Below are 19,821 nucleotides of genomic sequence, written 5' to 3' on the forward strand. Positions count from 1 at the left end.
GAAATGTTGAAGCAGTGCAGTGCTATCATTATGAAAATGTTTCTGATTGAAAAGTTATTAGAGTAATTGATTTTAAATGAAAAAAGGTTTAAAAATGAGAAACATGTATAATAAATCTTAGTGCGACTGTATTGCAATGATGTTTAAACACAATATCAAAACATTATTTAGGATCATTTGGCTCCTACGGTTTGGCTGTGATTGTATTACAGTTAATAAACTTAACTACGCTGCTATATTAAATGTATACAATAGCATCATATAGAAATTTTTACTTTAATTCTCAAAAATAACAATTTTTCAAAGCGTTTCGCATGGTATTCAAATGAATTGATTGATTGTCAATGGAGGCTGAGTGTGAATGGTGTCATCGCGGCAGGACAGGGAATTGAACCTCATTCGTAACGTTCGTCCGAAGCAACGACTAATTGGCTGGTTTGGGCCCGTAATCCCATTCAAGAGTAATGTTGAGGCATACCCTCAACCAACTGAGGGCTACAAAAAAGTTCTACTCTTACTTTGAAGCTCACTCCTAGCTAGGAATTTCTGCGCTCACAAAGTAGCTCTAAACACTCTGCAAACTCTTAAGCAACTGGGGATGTCTCGCATGTTAGAGAAGAGCTATCCCTCTTAAATAGAGCTGCTACGGACAATACTACTACTCATGAAGCATGGCCTGGCATCTAATCCGTTTCGAGTATTAATTCAGCTGAATTCTGTACAGCTTGAGATCCGTGATAACTCTGGTAAGACATCACATAAAGGCCGGATTAGACTTACAACAGACTTACAACAGGTCGTTAAATCAAAAAGTAGAAGAGACATATTCATCATAAACGACAGCCAGACGGTATTTGAAAGGAATGTTTACCGAAAGTTCAAGGATTGATGATTATTTCACGCTTGTCTGCCCATAATCATGTTCAATTAGACCGAATGAATTGATCCGAAAACGAATTTGTTCAATTAAGCTACTATTCTAATTATGATAAATTACAGATTTTTAATATGTTACATTAATTGTTCAAAATGTGATTTTGAGCCATCTGACGCTGTTGTCCCTATGATAACTTTTATCATCAGCTTTAGATTTTTTATCGTAGCTATTCATAGATTATCATCTAGGAAAACCTATTCCTTTTTTAATTTTCGGCATTCGGATTGATACTGTATATTTATATAATGCCTAATACAAAGCAGAACAATATTATATGATTACTAATGTGACAGTTTGGGGAAAAAAAAAAACTATAGTTTCAGGAATCGTTGGTCTCGATCATACCGATGCCTGATCCAATGCCCCAAATAGTACCTACCAAAACAATGGCCTGATGGTATCTTATCACGCATTGTGTCACATGATTCGTATTCAAAGGTTAATGGAATGGCATTAATATATGCTGCCACGGAGTAATAAGATCCGAACACCGACCGGGTGTTCAGAGTGCTCCGCTAGGTATCCGCAACACTAATCAAGCGTAAGCGACCTCCTGTCGCACGCACATACAATAATAAACGGACGTTGCTACTGTCAGCGAGCGGAGAAACTGTTTCCCGTAAGGTTAGTGAACTTTCTCCAGTACGGTCAGGAGAACAATAAACAGATAAAGAAGGACATGCTGTGAGTGATGGATGATGTAAGCTGCTGCCATGATGAAGACGAAATTCTTCCCTTCCCCGGAAACATTGGAGAGAGATCTTAGCTCTTAGCTGGTTATATAGCGTTAAGCAGATTAAGCCACGGGGGATCTATTGCTTAGCAACGCGAGCTACCATTTATCACGTGCTTATTTCGTCTGCGGAAAAAGGGGAAAGAAACACTCCTCCACGAAGTTGATCAACATGCAAACCTTTCGATCAAGAAAATGTTAGTAAGGACTGTAGTCAACGCTGGCACAGTGTAAGGGGCAGAGTGATTGTGCAGAGGTGTTGGTGGGTGGGTAGGTGTGTGTGTGTTGTGTGCGTGTGAATCGTGTAAATTAAATTACAGAGATTTAGTAGTTTGGAGCCTTTGCCCGGGAGGAGCAGGGTTGTGGATAATGGATGAAATATCGGTTCAAACCTTGCCTGGCGGTGGGCACCTCGGGTACCCGTCGGTTAACGGCAATAGGGCCCCATTTCATCATAGACGCGGAGGGTCTACGGTCTACTAGCGGTTGCATAGGTGCATCCATGTCAGAGTATGTCGTGGTGGGTGGCGTTTGTGGGGGTAAGGTAAAGCCCGAAATGGGCGTGCAGCGAAGCTCTGGAAGAACATAAATGGGGGTTTCGTTGGTTTTGGGTGGCTCGGTTTATCGGGTTTATCCTTAACTTACACGGTGTATATGTATTCATTTGTTAATTTATTTTCTAGAGTTTATCGGAATTAAGGATCCAACAATGAATTGCTTTTAGGTTTCAAGGAGTCACTTGGTAGGCGAAGCTATTTGTACAACGTGTCGTGGGTTGAGTATCTTTTTTTACAATAAATTTAGTACACAATTATACTAATTCAATTAAAAACGGGGTTTGAGATTTGAGACTAGCGATAATTTCAAATTGTGCTCATGACTGCTATTACTACTGTTCAAAAAGTAACTAAATTCGAAACTCAAATTCAATCGTTCACTCCACAATGTAAACAGTGTCGATTATGCCTCATACACGCCACTACCAATAGCAATAGTGTTGATTGAAACCGTTCCGGTACTAGAAGTGCAACCAACGGTGGAGCAATCAATGTGTATACAAAAGGTATGCAATTTAATGCATAGCCACCGTATCGTGAATGGACCAAGTCTTCCTGCTACACAAGGCACTTAAACTTAATCAAAGTGCCTTTTTCCGCCCGGAAATCCGCCCGGTGGCAGGTTCGTGTGAGTTACGGCTTTATTAAATTAAGGAACCGCTTAATACTTCCTAATGATGGGGTTCAGTCGTCACGGCTAATACATGTCAGGCGCGCCTAACGGATCGATAGAATACATCTACACAAACGAGTATCGGCTAGAATAGGTTAAAAAAATCAAATCATGTTTTTTGTTTGTTGAATGCAAACTCTCTCTGGAATTTTGTTTATTTGCAAATAAAATGGCCTACATGATGCACTAGAATCTACTCAACCCATACTATTGGTTATGCGGCATTAGGTGGCGCGAGAGCACTGTAAACTATATTTAATTGGCGTACTATTATTTTTTTCTACATTCCCCATATCGAGTGGGGCGTATCCATTTAATGATTTCATAACTGCATACAGCGATGATTAATATTGCATGCCGGAAAAGTCGCATGTACGACTTTGCAATTGTTCCCGCATAAAGAAAATGGCCTTTTAGTAAATGTGGCTCCACTTTAGGAACCGAGTCTTTCGTTTGATCCGATTGAAACCTTCACTGTGGCTGACCAGTGTAGCGTATATTGAGCAATTTAAAATACCGTGTTCACACCTAATCCCCTTTGCAAGATGTAACTTAATTATTGCAGCGAGCGGATTTGCATTTTTGATTGAGAGGTAAAAAAAAATGGGGAAACAATTTTAATGTACTGGAGCCGTAATCGCAGTAAACGTAATTTATTAGCATCGGATATTGCATTACAGCCGTGCTTTTATCGTCACTAATGTGATCCAATAAATCATATGAAAGTTTTCATCCCGTGCTTTTAATTGAGTTTGCCCGCATCGTTTAGGAATGATGGAGACGCCTGGTACCTCACGTATGCGGAACACGTTGCATGCATTTGTAGCTAAGTAAGTTTAGTGTTGCAGTGATTGGAATTGTGTTGTAAAACTGAATAAAATCTAATATCAACTTCCTTTTTGAGCAGACTATTTGATTCAAAGTGAGTAGCGGACAAATCCCATTATCAGAATCAGAGGAACCATTTTCATTCCAATAGTAAAAAGCAATCCGATTTGCATTTTTTAATCTGTGCATTCATTTTCTACGAAACAAAGCAAAAAATCAATTCAAGAAAAACTGTAGAGCGATAGAACTGAGAATTGAGTACTTTATTTACCGGCATGTTCGCTTGCGGCATTTCTAATTGCACTGTGCACTACTCTACACCCTAGCATGCTGCAACAAGTGAACGCCGTGCAGCGGAAAGCCCAAGGTCCGGCATAGGATAATGGCATAGCTTTCCGGGATTTCTCTCCACTATTTCGCATCATTTGCAGCATACTTTACTTCGATTTTCATACATTTTTTTTTCTTCTCTTCATGGTTGTCGTGTTCCGTGCTAAGGGAAGAGCGTCAAACGTGCCATAATATTGCGACTCAAGTCATGCCACTAGGTTGAGCTTGTTTTTTTTGCATCGGAAAAATTCTGCGTGCTGCAATACACACCCCCACACACACCATTTCCGTTAGATTGGTTTAATCATTCCGCTGGCAGAGAGCGACAGAGAGCACTACGGAACGAGCGGACGAAAAGGATGGAACGAAGGATGGAAGGAAGGAACGTATGGAAGTGAGCATGATAGGAATGAATAAGTCAGATAGGCCGCTGTACAATTTATAATGAGTGAATGGTATTGTATGACACACGTTTGGCGAACGATGTCAAGGGAGGAACTTGATATATTTTTCACACTGCAAGATAGAATCGTAGACATATTAGGTCAAACTATAGAAAATAAAATACTGTTTGTGTATTAAAACAACAAAAAAGTCGTTGGCAAGAGACATATTTAAATAAGAGACTTATTATAAAATTGCTTGTCTTGAGGTGATGGGTTCTTTAGACTGCATCCTAGGTTCCCTTCCTGATCCGACCGCTTTGATTCTAGTTCCAATTCCAAAGAAATAGAATCGTCGGTTTCACGTGGAACCGTTCGAAACCGTCGCAATCGTCGAAACCATTTTTCTCTTGTCTGCTCTCTATTCTCTTGTCTGTTTTTAGTTATAGATTCAAATTGACAGCCAAAAAGCAATTACAATTTTTTAATCCCTTTAAATCCAAATGAACCATAAAATTACCCATTAAAATTAAGTCATAAGCCAGTGGTGAACAGCTTCACACTTTAGGCCAACTACCAGCTGGATAAAGACACACACACAGTTTTGACTTAAGTGCAGAGCAGCCTGTTTTACAACAAATCACTGATCTTGATAGCATTCAAATGCGTTGCTTTAAATTCGACACATTAATCTTGGTCCCCATTTTGCTGCGTGCTGCATGTCGTTTCAGCGAGTGTTACTTTATGTTTGCCATAAAATTTAACCGACCGAGTCTGGGGCGAAATAAAAAAGAAACCATCGCTTTTCAAATCCGCACAAGCGCGAACGTTCGCGTGACAAAAATCTGATTAAGTAAGTCTTCTCGGAGGAATTTGCCGGACGGTGAAATCCACGCGCCGCTAATGAACCGAACGAAACCAATCCACTGCGTCGGGGGAGTTTCTCAAACCAAAACGCAGCGCAACTTTCGCTATCGATCGCTAAGCACCGTTTTTTGGTGCTTACTCTGAAGGGAGTGGAGAGAGTGTGTTGGTGCCGCCCCTCCCCAAAGGCGGCACAAGCTGATCAATCATACCGTACAGAACGTGCCGAGTGACACGCGAAATTCCCCAAAGTATGAACAACAATAAAGCAGCATACCGAACGGAGGCTTGAACCTTTCACCCATGATTTAACGTTTTGCCTGACCATGCCGTAAACGACCAAGGTGTGGTTTTGGTTAACGCGTTCTGATTCACGTGTGATGTCTTTTTTTAAGAGATGACAAAGAATACAAGCTTTCAAATGCGAAGATCATCGCACCGCGTAACTCTCAAGCCTTAGCCCATGCACATGAAGTACTCGAAGCACAGGATTCTAGGGTTGACTGGGTATGAAGTCATTAATTTCGGCGTATTTTATTACCAGTGTCAGCAAACGAGAAGCATCCGGAATGAAAAACGAAACAAAAAAAATGTACAAAAAGACCAACCCACACCAGGCCGGCCGACACGAGTTTGCCGTCGAGGGACAACCTAAACCAAAAAAAGAGACGGTCGTCATAAATCAATCGTTAACGTTCATAAATATGAAGGTTCGCAAGAGAACTTTGGTTTACGTGTGCGAGCAGCACGCACCACTCGAAGCAACAGCAGCAAAAAAAAAAATCATATTAAAATGTTTGTGAAAACGCACAGGATATCCTATAAAATTTTGACGGTTTTGATAATAAAAATTCACTCAAAAGAGTGAACCGACCAACCGTTTTCGGGTTTGGGGTAGTACCACGTTCACCCGAGTTCCATTTCGCACAGCACATTTTCACTTGAGTCAGTTTGGACGTAGGAAGTGAAGTTTATGCTTGTGCGAGATGAAAGAACTTTTATTGTTGCATGCTGCACGCGTGCAGAAATATTGGAATGGAATATGGCAACGGACGCTTATTTGCCATTTAATCGTAGAGCAGCATCTCACTGATATTTGATTTTGATTTTGATGTGTTTTTTCATTTCGTACCCTCATGATGATGTAGAGAAAGATAAATAATCGATTTATATTCCAATATCCTTTCGCTTGATCGTTAAACAAAACAAGTTTACTGTTGTGAGGAATTGAAAAATACTAATTTTGTACCACTAATGTGATGGCAATATTTCTAGAAATCGTTTTATGATCGAAAACATATCAAAGATTGTCTTCGTCAGAGAGATAAACTTTCTTGTTTTAACTTCAATCTTGCAATAGAGAGGGTCATCCGTGATTTCATTTACAATAATCAATCCTTCATCATTTTATTTATACACTACACTACACTGACGAGCTTCACAAGCTGTACGAGACATGTCAGGCTCCAGTGGGATAGGCTCCTATCATGTGAACGGCTCCGGAAGATCCCCTAAAGTCGTTTTAGGCTGTCCGCAAGGAAATTGAGATATGATTGACACAAATATCGGGGTAATCGTTTGTCAGATGAAGGCCCTCGACCGGTAACGATTTAGCGGACTTCTAGAGCAGGCTAAGACCGAATAGCAATGGTTGGAAGCACAATATAAAAATCGTTGGGTTGGCAGCAATTTATTGGTATTTATTGACATTAGACTACTGGAGTTTGGAGCATCAACTTTTCCCTGAAGGTCTTCTCAGAAAGTCACGAGGAGTAATTAAAGTAGGGTGGCCGGGAGGTACAAGCGACAATGGCGCCGGTCTTCACACGGCAGGAAGCCGGGGTTCAAATCCCATCCGGACCGGCATCCCCTTAGTTAGGACTGACTATCCAGCTACGTGGTATCATTTAGTATAATAAGCCAGAAATGGCAGGCATGACCTAAAAGAAGTCGTTAGGCCAAGAAGAAAGAGAGAGAGAGAGAGAGAGAGAGAGAGAGTGAAAACTGATGATTGAATTTTAATTGATTTTAGAACATAGTACGCAATAATTTGATTGTTGGACGGATTGTATGGCATGTTGCGCCGTCTTGCTGGGAACTAACAGTCATCCATGTCATATATCGTATAACCAATAGTCATCCATGTCCATGTCTCGCAAAATTGTATAACATGGCGCGATGTCGATGTCGATCCTTGACCATTACTGTGGCCCAACTCCGAAGCCCTTGAAGAAGCAACGACCGATTACCCTTTATTCACAAACAACTCTTAAAGTGATCATTGAGAGAATATAAGCGATTTTTGAATATGGATTTCCCTTTAAGTGGGTGTATTTTATACTTTTAACTACACCGACCAGTGTGAAATGTTGTTCATCGGTCGTTATAATGTTTTACAGTTTTAAGGAGTTTTTGGATTAACTTAGTGCAATACTAAAACATACTTATTGATTGTCCAATCTGTTTACTGGTCGATAAGTTAATTGAAAATAAAAACTTTGATAACACATGGAGCTTACATGTTTGTGTCTCGTATCAGCCATTTTTTTTATTCATTAGAGACAGCCAGGCCGTATTGCTTTCAGCCATTTTTATATCAAATGTAAATTATTGATTATGTAAAATCACGGTCACAATCAATATCAAATGAAGCCTTCAAATTACCTTCAATTTCCCTACTCATATCATTTTCCAGTGAGTAAGCGTACTGTGACCGTGAAATAGAATGCAATGCTGAATCATTCATAACGCGATCGATCGATTGCTTGAGTCCCTTACACGCTGGGGTGGAAGGCTCTTTCAATAAGCGTTGGAGGTCAGAGGAAAAGTATCAACGATAAGGCTACTTTCAAAGCGGAAAACATATTACACGCTTTGTTCTCATGTCCACCATTCTTTCGTTGTTGTTTCGATAATTAAACCGACCGTCAATTTTGAAACTAATTCGTGGACGGTTCTTTCCCTACACTCTTTCCCTCCCTTTTTCCGGTGGAAACTTAAACAGCTCATTTATGAAACAGAATTGTCATCGACCAGAATAATGGACGCGGAATGGTCGGGTGGTGTTCGATCTTGTCTAACAAATTTAGCCAATATCATCTCTCATCGCCGAGGGACGGAATCGATGTTGGCGGCCAGTGTTAAAATATTCTTCCACATCGGTTGGAAGGTACCCAAAAAGGGAGGTGATGTATACATGCCCATGGTGGGTGTAGAACAAATTCGGCTGTGCTGGAAAATAAAAAATTGGCCTCCCTCGCTCTTTGAACGTTGTGCGCGCGAGCATCATGCTGCTGACAAAATTGTGTCAAGCGAAAAACACGATCGTTTCGGTCGGCAACGGCGGCATGACCGACAGCCGCTGTCGGAACGGCATGACGCTGTGGGTGTAGTGTCGACTGTGATGACGTACGTGTTTATACACTCCATGACATCGTGTACTTGACGACAGGTGGCGTTTCGTATGCCGGGGGTTGTCGATGTCATGCCTCCATGCGTAAGCTTTAACATTCAACTAGCTGAGCTATTCGGAAGGACGATAAAAAAGTTCCCAAAATCGTCTATGTATGAGAAAACATAGGCTCACAATTGATAAAGCCATGGCTTGTTAGAGATTGTTTCAGACAATCACAAATCCTTTAACAGTTCAATAAAACCGAATTGAATGGGTTGTTGGGTTTAAAACCAAGTATAATGTATACATTATTCATCTCACACCCTCGTTCATCCAGAGCGATCACCACAGCTGGTGACAAATTATGACACTCAGATCATCAAATTGTAGCCTGACCCCCGTCCAAAGGTGTCGCCGTATTCCACGGAAGGCAAACATTTCGTCAAACGCGATCAGCTGCCGCACCGTAAGCATCATCTTCTCTCGCGACTTTCTATCTTTCCAAATGCTGCAGAAAACGCTAGCCCCGAGTGTGTGCTGTCAGGCCGAGATTTATTGTGACAACTGAAGGGTGACAATCGTTTGTTACGCCAGACTATAATTGTGTGTGTGTGTGTGCAGGTGAAGCCGTAGCAGCTTAGCACGATAGAGTGGTCCTGGCGTTAGATTGTGTGGTTTTGTTTGGTTTTGCACAGAAAACCCAAACTGAAACGTCACGGGCGTTCGACGCTGCAAGACGTGCGGTTTCCCTATTTCGGATGGGTCGTAAAGTGATTAGGGTGAAACTTTTGACATTCAAACATCCATTTCGGCAGCGAATGCTAACGAGCGGATAAGAAATATTGTTCCACTTTGATGTTAACGTAGGACAGTGGGTGGGTTGTTTCTCGGGAAGGAGTGGAGCAGGGGAAGCATAATTTCGCTTTGCTTCATTTGCGGGTCACGATGGCAACCACGAGTTTGAGATATGGTGCGAATTATGCGTGAATCAGACCTTTCCGACAAAGGTTAATCATCGCGCAACAATATCCGCACTATCAAAACAGTAATTTATCAATCGCGCATGCTGGGTGGTTTGGATTGTAAACAAATCACAATTTAGTTTAAAATGTCATAACATCCGCCGAGCGAAGGCATTACCAGGGGGCTTACATGATTATTATTTACGTACAGTGAACATATTCTGTTACAAATGAAGAATCATCAATTTACAGTCTAGCTGGAATGTTTGACAAGTTTGATTAATAAAACATTTCATTAAAATCGTTGTAAAAATTGATGCTAAATGATTTATTTTGTCATGAATATTCAACAATAAAAAATCAGCTTGTTTCAGTTGCATAGCGTAATACAATTGGAAATCAAAAGAGGCAATTTAGATATACGGACTGACCGGTTGTTGACAAAATACAACATCAACGTCAAGTGCGATGACAGCCGACCGCGGAAGTACGCAGCCCCTTAAGGATGAGCCACGAGCGCAGCCGAAGAGAAAAAAAAACCTAGCCAGAGAGAGCCGGAGAAAGATAGCAAAGGGAAAGGGCGAATTACCGCGTTACACACGGTAGTAACAGGCATAAAGCGAGAGAAAGAAGACGCTAAGTTTTTTATCTGCCAAAAGTGTAACTAAAATTCACAAAAAAATACACTTATTCACGGATGTAGAGAAGGCATCTAATTCATTTATTCTCGCGGATTGTTGCCTGTTGCATTTGCAACACCGTTCAAACGTAACACAATAAGGTAGTTTATGTTAACACAATGCTTATAATTCGAATACCTGCCATTTATGACGTTCTTGACTTAGACTACCGGAACTTTATCGCTGTACAGACTCTTCGCCAAAGTCGATTACCTGAGTAGATTTTGTTCGGAATCGATACTAACGGTTTTTTGTATTTATATTTTTGTATTACATATTTTGATGTATAGACCCACACCCGTCTTCCGGCAACAATTCCTTACATAGCAAAATAAAAAAGTAACCGAGCAGACCTCGGTTAGCAAAATCGTGAAACGAGCTGTCTTAAACTATTTTTGAATTGGTCAACTGTTTAGTGGCAATCAGACTCAAATCCTAGAGCGTTATGACAGTATATCAGTTGGGTAATTATGTCGCTAGTAATATGTGTTCTTTTTATTATTGAGTTTATTGAATTCAGACCTCTTCGGACTACCATCATTTTTCAATGACAGACTGTTTTGACGGCTCCACAACTTGATTTGTCAAGCGAAAATTTCGTATCTCGTTTTAACTTCAAAGACTATTAAACAGTCAACGTCGAGTATAGTGTAGGAATTCTTTTTCTCTATACAAGCCTGGCTGTATTATTGTGCGTGGCTCTACAACCTAGTGAGGTCTACCATTTCCGGCTTTCCGTGACTTAATTTTTTAACGGAGATAGTCAATCCTTCGTATGAAGACTGGCGTCACTATTGGCTCGGAGACCGGACCGCCACAGTTAGGATACAGCAAATAGGATGAATTAATTAATCATAATTCTGAAATTCAGTATGACACACTTCACAAACTCATTTCATAATTTTAGAGCTGCAGAGAATATTCCTTAGAAATACATAGTTTGAAAATAGGACTCCCGGGGTTCTGTTAAACATTGTGTATATGTTATTTGCTGTTCATTTTCATAAAGTAAATTTTATGAAATTCCTTTTTTGTTTTGTTTTTCTTTTTCTTTGATTTCACTACCTCACCAGGTCTTTAACGTACATTATTTGCTTCTTTGACTTGGTTTATTCGTTACTGGATAGTCAGTCCTGCATGCGGGAATTCCTAAATATTGAGCTCAAATTGATGACTTTTTAATTCAATGTTTCATGAATCAACAATACATCAATTAGTTATGCAATTAATTAGTGAATTAGAACAGAGCTTCGAGGCGATCCGGTGGCGGATGCGATAATGGCGCTGGTCTTTACACGGCATGACCGGGGTTCAAATCCCATCCACACCGACTCCCCGTACGTAGGGCTGACTACTTTACTACGGGTGAAATCAAGTCACAGAAAGCTAGAAATGGCAGGGCGAGACCTCTCGAGGTTGTAGTGCCAAGGAAAAAGAAGAAGAAGATCAGAGCTTTAAAAAGAAATAATCAATATGTTCATGTGACTGTAAATAATATTGCAAATGAATTGCCATCATCTATTTTACTTCAGCAAATATGTTATATATTTACTTTACTGGGCAGTATTTATTGATATATTGCAAAATCGTCATATCATGACGAATGTAATAATGAAGAAGTTTTAGCATAATAAAGCTTATGTTTCATATTTTATAGAAAATGTTCGAAGCAAACACAGTCACGCCATTTCAATTTAGTAGTAGACCAACAAATTCCATTTTGAACTAATGGAAATGCTCGGTTTTTTTCTTACTCCCTAGCATGTCTCTGCCACTAAATTTGATCGTCTTTAACTGTCGCAAAAAGTAGACAACGATAAAAATGGCCTCACAAAACCACAATGGTTAGTTAGGTGTTTTTATTCAATTTCATTCCATTCCATTCCACTACTACGAATTTCTGTGGCAAAACATTTGAAATCGTCGGGCCTTTCCTAGCTCGCGGAACTTGAGAATAGGAAACCGAAATGAAGATAGTACCATTAGAGTTAACTACAATGAATGGACACGATAATTCCATTGTTAAATTTTAATGAAGCGTTCGAGCAATGACTTTGAATGACAAAAAAATAGTCTATCCACTATGCGGCGTGGTGGTGGAAGGCGTTACTTTGCCGTTTCTATTTTTCGTAGCTATAAAAATGACTTTACACGTAACGGTTCGTTGAGCAATAATATCCGCCAACCCGGCAAGAAAATGTCAGTTCCAGGTTTGCGAAATGTGCAATGGTCCACGATAGTGGAGTAGGATTAGTGAACCGTTTTATCAACGGCGGATCGAACGTTCGATCGAGGCGGTGTACCGCAACACTAACCGCAGTGAAAATGACAGCTGTCATCGGTGGTAGCAGCTTGGTCGTTGATGACTAGCTATTGAGTACTTTCCGTCTTTCTACCCACCTATTCAATCGCTCAATTCCGTATACACTTCATCTGTTTTTGACCGATGAAAGCGTGAATACTGCTTTGAAAACAAAACGGAAAGATTCTCTCTTTTTCTCTCTCAGTTTCTCTCTATGCAATCGTAGGATGATCGGGCCAATGGGGCGTGATGCGGTGGTCGTGATTGACAGGTGATACAGGAGCGCACAAACCCGTGACGGGACACCGCGCGGATAGGTTTGACAGGGTTTACACAAACACCCGTTGCGGTATATTTGTTATGCCCTCGGTTCGTTGCGAGTTTTGGTCGATACCCAATCCACATTCGGGATATTTTCTGACACAAAATTGATGGAGCTTCTTTGTGTGTCTGGTAAGATAGGTTACGTAAAAAAAATCCTTGTATCCTGGCCTGTTTTCCTTCACCGACAGTGCTGAAGCGTAACACCAGGCCACCGTAAAGTAATCCTCTTAGTGAAATGATTTCTTTAGCACAAGTGCAAGACTTCGAGTTGGTGGAAATTATGGCAAGATGAAGCCGACCGACGCACCGGAAGCCAAAGTTGGAGCAAAAGCTCCAAACTCCGAACGTGCCTTGGAAGAGAACCGCAGTAGCGCTGTACTGTGGTGCCAAAAACTGGTTTCCGCTACTCTACCATATGGGTAGGGTACCCCTTTACAGAATGATGAAAGTTTCGTTCACCGAGTGTGAATGATAAACGGGCTTTGTCGTTCCTTTTTTTTCTGTGTTGTTGCACTGCTCACATTCATACATTCACACACAGCATAAGAAGCAAAGCCTAAGAAAAGCCTTGCTTCTTGTGGCAACGATGCGAAAGAGTGGTTATAATAGCACGCGCTGGGAAGAAATGCGTCGGATGCGGTGTTTGCGTTTAATAATCATTCTTACGAATAAAATAACAAACAAAGTTTTGCGGGAGTCATTTCTGCGAAGGCAGCGACATAAACACGCCACCCAAAATAGCAACAAAGACAGAGGCGAGAGCGCAAACTGTCGGAAAAAGGCAAAACGCAAAGATGCTGCTACCTCTGGCGTCTAAACGGCTAACAGTTTTTCTCACCGCTCGTATGCGAGTGCTGCGTTTGTTTGGTTGTTTTTGGGAGATTTTGTGTCTTTTTTTTCGGTGGTCTTGATCTTTGTGTACCAGCCGCCTGCTATCGTTGGCATGCAAAAGTGTAGGGACATTGCTGTCTTGGGTGATGTCTTTGAGGTGGATTTCTCCCAACGAAACTGCTCCTTACCGCACAGGATAATCACCGACAAGGAGAGACTGAAATCACATGCCTGCATGTAACACTTAGTTTCGCACTTGACTTTGTACATCCTTGCCCAACCGGGGGACGGTTGAGATGATGTTCAACTCTCTAACGAACTCGAACGGTGTAGCGGGACTCATTTAGGAACGAGCGAATTCTGCACGTGACAGCTACTGTAGGCAGGCAACCGCTGTCACGAATGTCCGCTACCGGTCGCTTATCAGCGAGACATGATGGAGGTCTTGTTGATTTTCCCGCCTGTAGCTGTTTTTTTTTGTTGCGTTTTTCATCAACACGATGGCGTTAAACCATCGGGAACACACTGGTCCCGATTAGGAGGTTTCCTCGCTGACAAATTTTAAACCATCACCGGGAAGACACACTGGAGCTTCCGTCGCCAGCAGGCAGATGATGGTTCAAATACAATGAACGTAAATTTATCCGCTCGTTCAACGGCTCTCGCAACGAACCGAAAGCACCTTGATACTTATGGGGATTTTACGCGTTCGTGATAAGAATCCCCACCATGGGACCTTTCTATTTTTTTTTGCTTCGATTTCACGATAAAAGTGACGTCTGGCGCAAGTTTTGTCGCGCATGAGGTCTATCACGAAGACGACCCACAAGTTGCCATTCATGGTACGTTGGCTGTGAATGTAGCGGGCAGAGGATGGTTGTTCCTACGGGAGCAGTACCTTTGTCTGGGGTAAACGTGGAAGTAAAAGTTTTCCACCTTGATCCATTTTAACCGTGACGCCGGGTTAGAGAAAATCTCCTTTTTAGTGCCGGTGGTATGCAAGAGCGTTTGAAACGAGATTTGTTGTACGATGTATATTGAATTCTTACAGGCAATTGATTTTAGGGCCAAGTAAAGGCAGAAAGTAAATTGCTTTTTTAATAACTGATGTAGGAGTTGGTTGATGGTAGTACAAAGCAGCTCATAAGGTTTTACAACAATTGTTGAGTGAGTTTACAGTTTATTAGTAACATAAAGTGAGAGGAATTAAACAAATTTGTCAATAGTAGTCTTCTTGCGTCCCGTAGATTAATAACCTAAAGAGACATTTCTGGGTTGCTTGATTGTTTACACCTATAGTTGGATGGTCAGTCCTGAGTACAGGGAGATGGTATGGATCCCGGTCCTGGCAACTGAACCGTTCATTTGGTCTATATACTGAGATGCCGAAATATTTACGTTTGTCTGGAAAACATTTTCTATTTTCTTATTGAGTTCTACTGAAATAATTGTAGTGGTACGTCGTAGTATTGTAGTCGTAACTAACCAAGCTAGTAACAATGTATGGTCAACGATGATGATTGGTGGTAATATTTCTTGAATAAACTTAAAACTTGAATATACTTCTTGTAACTTGAACGCAAGATTACAGTCTATTCTTTTTGGCTGTCTTTTAGCCTCTTTGTAGTCCCTTGGTAGCCCTCAGCTGATAATACTTCCTTCTTCTATGGCATTACAACCCCCAGCGGTCTCGATCTGGCATTTCTGGCTTCCTGTGACTTGATTTTTCACCGTATCTTAGTAGTCCTGCGTAAGGGGAGGCGGTGTGGATTGGATATGATCCCCGGTTCTATCGTGTTGAGACGGGGCCGCTATCGGCAACCGCCCCCTGCTGATATAATATACGGATATCAAAGGAGGATAAGATATAGGAGCATCTCTATGGAGTCTCAAAATGCTCGAGGCTTACAGAACCTTGCCTCGCCTCGCCTTCCTAGTCTTGTGGTCCCAATCATCTGCTTACTTTGTTTATACTATGCTCTGCTTCTGCCTTGACCTGCCGCTGCTTATTTACCTCATTCTCATTCATTTTCCGTTAAACGTTATTCTCTGGCAACCCAACATTTTGGACTTTCTGTCGGACGGATCTTTTTTTAATTTGAGCAAACATCTTCTCTATGTTGACGTTCTAAAAATGCTTCATGGGATTATTTTCCCTTTGCCGTTCTCATAACTTAACCAAGTCACTGAAGTTTGGAATATATTGTTTTAAATTATACATCGTTATTTCCTAGTTCAATTCCATCATAAAATCTCACATATTTTTAAAAAAGTCCCAAACTATGATAGCAATTCGTAGAAAAGCACAAGCTACGACAAAAAATCACCAAAGTCCTGCCCTTATCGAATTGAATTTTGCCTAACTTAAGAGCATAAAGAAAACTGGATAATAAATTGGGTGCTTAAAATGGCTCATTATCAAGACTTATCTAAAGCGAGGAACCAGTGTTTGGTCTTGAAAATGAATGTAAACTGAACGTAGCTAGGAAAAAGTGTTCGTTTTTACTCATGTTCTCTCCCGCTTTTCTTCCACACGAGAAAATGTTCCCCGGCACAACGTCGTTCAGCGTTAATGACTTGCAAATTGTTTCCGGTGGCCGTTTCATCTCACAAAACCCACCCAAGCTGGTCCGATTAATTCCCATCCTCAAACCCCCCACCAAGCGCCAATCAAGCGCAATCGATGCAGACGTGTTCGTAGAGTAATTTTTATGAATGATTGAAATTATAAATAGCGTTAATAAAATATGGTCACCACCTTGCAAAAAAGGGAAGCAGCAAAAACACACTCTCAAACGGTCGTCTGATATGGTCCCTGTGCCGTCCAACGGATTCAACCTACTTTCGTTGTAATGGTGAGCGATTATTCATGTTACTTCATTTTTTTCTTATCACGCTGCTTTCGATTTTCGTCCACTTCTTGTGCAGAGAGCGTACGGTTTTTTGTGTGTGCTTAACCGAGCAAGAGGAAGAAACAGATGCTCACAAACGACTGGTTTTCTTCTTTTTTTCTAACGTACCACAAACGATGAGGTACGTCATCGTCGGGAACGAAATATAATGCTAATTCAGAAGCGTCTGTTTACATAACCTAGAAAATGAGAGTAGAAATCTATCGGTACGACGATGTGCGGTTCAACCAGACAACATTGGACCGGACTGAATCGTTTCACCCAGCCGGTCTTTCTCTACTCCCGGCCAGAACAGCAAACGGACAGTGTCATGAACTTGACACAGGCGGAAATGTGATTCTTGTTCTCCTGCCGATAATAAACTCAATCACAAACTGTGAAGTGATGGATATGGGACGGTTGGTAAGGTGTAACAAAACCCAAAAAAAAAAAACGCTTTAAACCACAACACAGGTTAAAAGGGCAGCGCTGTTTGGAGTAGAGAATATCGGGAACGTCGATTGACGTTTGTGGGAAAGATTACATGTCCCGAATGACAGCCAGGATGTTGAGGTTTGCGAACGGGAAATGGTTTACGATTTCCATACGCAGGGTCAGAACCGTACCAGCTGCGAACAGATGTTTCATTTTGAACGGGAGCAAGGCGTTGAATTTCGTTTCAACCGAAAAACTTTCCTTTTTTCTCGATCGCCAACAAATCTATGGGTGTTGATGATGTGCAGGTGTGACTATACATGAGTACGGCCTGGCTTCGGATGACGGTTGTACGGTACAGTAGTTACATAGTTGAAGATCATTTTAGTATCACAACGATAGAGAAATTCGCGCAAAGTTCGGTCGATTACAGATTCGTACGTAAAGGCGACCATACGACAAGTAAAACGATACGTATTAAAGGAAAGTTTAATATAACAAAAAAAAAACCTTTGCAACAGCTTCTATACCGCAGTCCTCCCTTGAGCTAATTACAATCGCCGATGTGTGAAAATTATGGGACACAGAATGAATGGGAAATAGAATGGGAAACAGAAAAAGAAACAAAACTGACATTAAGCTCCGATAGAAACAAAACCGAGAGTGCGTAGAACAGCAGCAGAGGGAGTGAAATGTGGGAGGTGACAAAAAAAAAAACGCAAATTTCACGCGAGATAGCGCTTCTGCGTGAGTGTTTCTGATTCGTGCATGTGTGTGTGTGTGTGCGCGACTATTTTTTGTCGTTCGTTTTGCTATTGCTTCGATTTTTCGTTTTGACAAAATGCCAGAGAGAGCGCACAAAATTACATTTATTTTTAAAAATCACAACCAAGGGGGAACCAAGGGAGGTGGCCAGGTTGGTGGGTGAGATGGATGGAAAGAAAATATGGGAACGGAGTCAGTATCGTGAAAACACAGTGAGCCGGAGGGAAGGACCGATGGGACGGAGGAACATCCAATAGCGTCAATCGGTGACAAACGGATTTGGATTCGATGTTCGATTTTGCAGCGTGTTTTGCAGGAGCATAATTTTAGTCGGATGAAAGGTACACCCTGCCTGCCAGTCAGGGAAGAGCATTGAGATATATTTTTCGATTTTCTACTACTCGAGCTCGAGCAAATAACCGCAGAAAAGGAGAGAGAGAGAAGATGGTGAAGGAAGTTAGATCGATCGATTGGACCGAACGCCAAATAAATCCTCAGGAGGACGATCGGTGCAGCAAAAATTAATAAGCATGTGGTTTAGATTTCTTAATGAACAAGTACGTCGTACGAGCGGCTTCGAACTTATTTATATCCGAGCCGGTTTTTGTAGTTGAATTCCAAGACGAGGATTTTTAATTGCAATTAGACAGATATTGATGAGAATTTGATCGGACTGATGAAATTTGATGAATGTTCTACTTTACTTCTACCCTAAATCCGATATCCATTCGACGGTATTGGAAGCGCAAGATTTGGAACTTAGGAAAGGATTCACGGTAGGAACAAGGATATGTGTGTGTTGTGTTTTTTTTTCAACTATCTCTAGGCAAAATACAACAAACATCACAGCAATAGCAACCTTCATTGTCCTGCTTGACGTGGGCCGGTGAGAAGAAAATGTGTGTCCGGTAATGGCACTCGTCCGAGCCACCTCCACCGTAGCTGTCGCGCGTTTTTCGCTGATGGCGGCCGGTCATCTTACTTTTGGATCCACCGCCACCAGCACGACCACCCCCTTCACGCATATTTTTCCGAAACATCAGATTCATTTTCGGGCCGAGTTGCGCTTGTTCCGCTGTTCCAGGCGATACACTTCAATACAGGTGGTTTGGTAGACAGATGATGATCACTCGCATCTGTTGTTATCTGCTTGGATGCAGAACAATAGCTCGAAGGCTGCCAACTGGTACGCCTAACAACGGTGCACACCGAATGACGTCGATCGTAGCGTTAAAGATCCGTAGCACGTACGATTAGCGCTTCTTGCACTTAAGTAAATGACACACGCAGACGCCATAGACAGTGTAAAGCGGGAGCAAAAAAGACACACTTCTACTTCACTTATCACGCTTAAAACCGTGAACACAGAAACCGTGAACAAATAAAATCTAAAACTGTGTTTTCACATAAAGGTCAGCCCTTTTGCAGCGCCATGCATCCGCGGGAAAGACGTCACGCACAGGTCCGCAGACACAGCAGCGGTTAAGCAATGCTGTCTGCTCGAGAAAGGCCACGAACGCGTCGTGTAAGGTCAAGCCACTAATAATTGGATGCGAGAGGCACGCGAGCAAAACACAGCACCGAAAAACAGAACCGTCTGCGGGTGATCTTTCGCAAAATGGTCGATCCGACTCGCACGCAAACACGATCTCTACTGACTGCGATGCAAGCTGAGATCGAGAGATAGGCCGACCCAAGTGGTTGGTTTCTCTGTGGTGGCGAGAATAATGCTCCGCTTTTCCTGATCTCCGTGATCCCATGTATTAGGTAGATGGTATGAAGTGTGAAAAAAATTATGTCCGAGTGGGAGGAACAGGCAAGGAGTTCTCACGACAAACTCGCAAGATTAGAGGAATATTCATACGATTTAACGTTCATATGTGTTGTACATAATGGAAGTTTTATCATTCCTATTTAATAAATACGCCGATG

General features: G+C 41.6%; 1 protein-coding gene across 4 annotated transcripts in view; it reads right to left on the reverse strand.

The window, feature by feature from the left end:
* LOC118507421 overlaps positions 1 to 19,541 on the reverse strand; it is a 30,398-nt gene extending 10,857 nt beyond the window's left edge. For 2 of the 4 annotated variants that reach the window (XM_036045890.1, XM_036045887.1), the window contains exons 1-2: positions 18,749 to 19,541; positions 2,063 to 2,245 (exon numbers count right to left, since the gene is read on the reverse strand). In XM_036045890.1, the coding sequence (XP_035901783.1) occupies positions 2,063 to 2,245; positions 18,749 to 18,938 (373 nt within the window). In that variant the 5' untranslated portion in view covers positions 18,939 to 19,541. The remainder of the gene's footprint in view (positions 1 to 2,062; positions 2,246 to 18,748) is intronic. The other 2 variants (XM_036045889.1, XM_036045888.1) reach the window with 1 other exon arrangement.
* Positions 19,542 to 19,821: the final 280 nt, after the last annotated feature.

The sequence above is a fragment of the Anopheles stephensi genome, chromosome 2 (genome assembly GCF_013141755.1).
Source record: "Anopheles stephensi strain Indian chromosome 2, UCI_ANSTEP_V1.0, whole genome shotgun sequence".
Taxonomy (NCBI): Eukaryota; Metazoa; Arthropoda; class Insecta; order Diptera; family Culicidae; genus Anopheles; species Anopheles stephensi.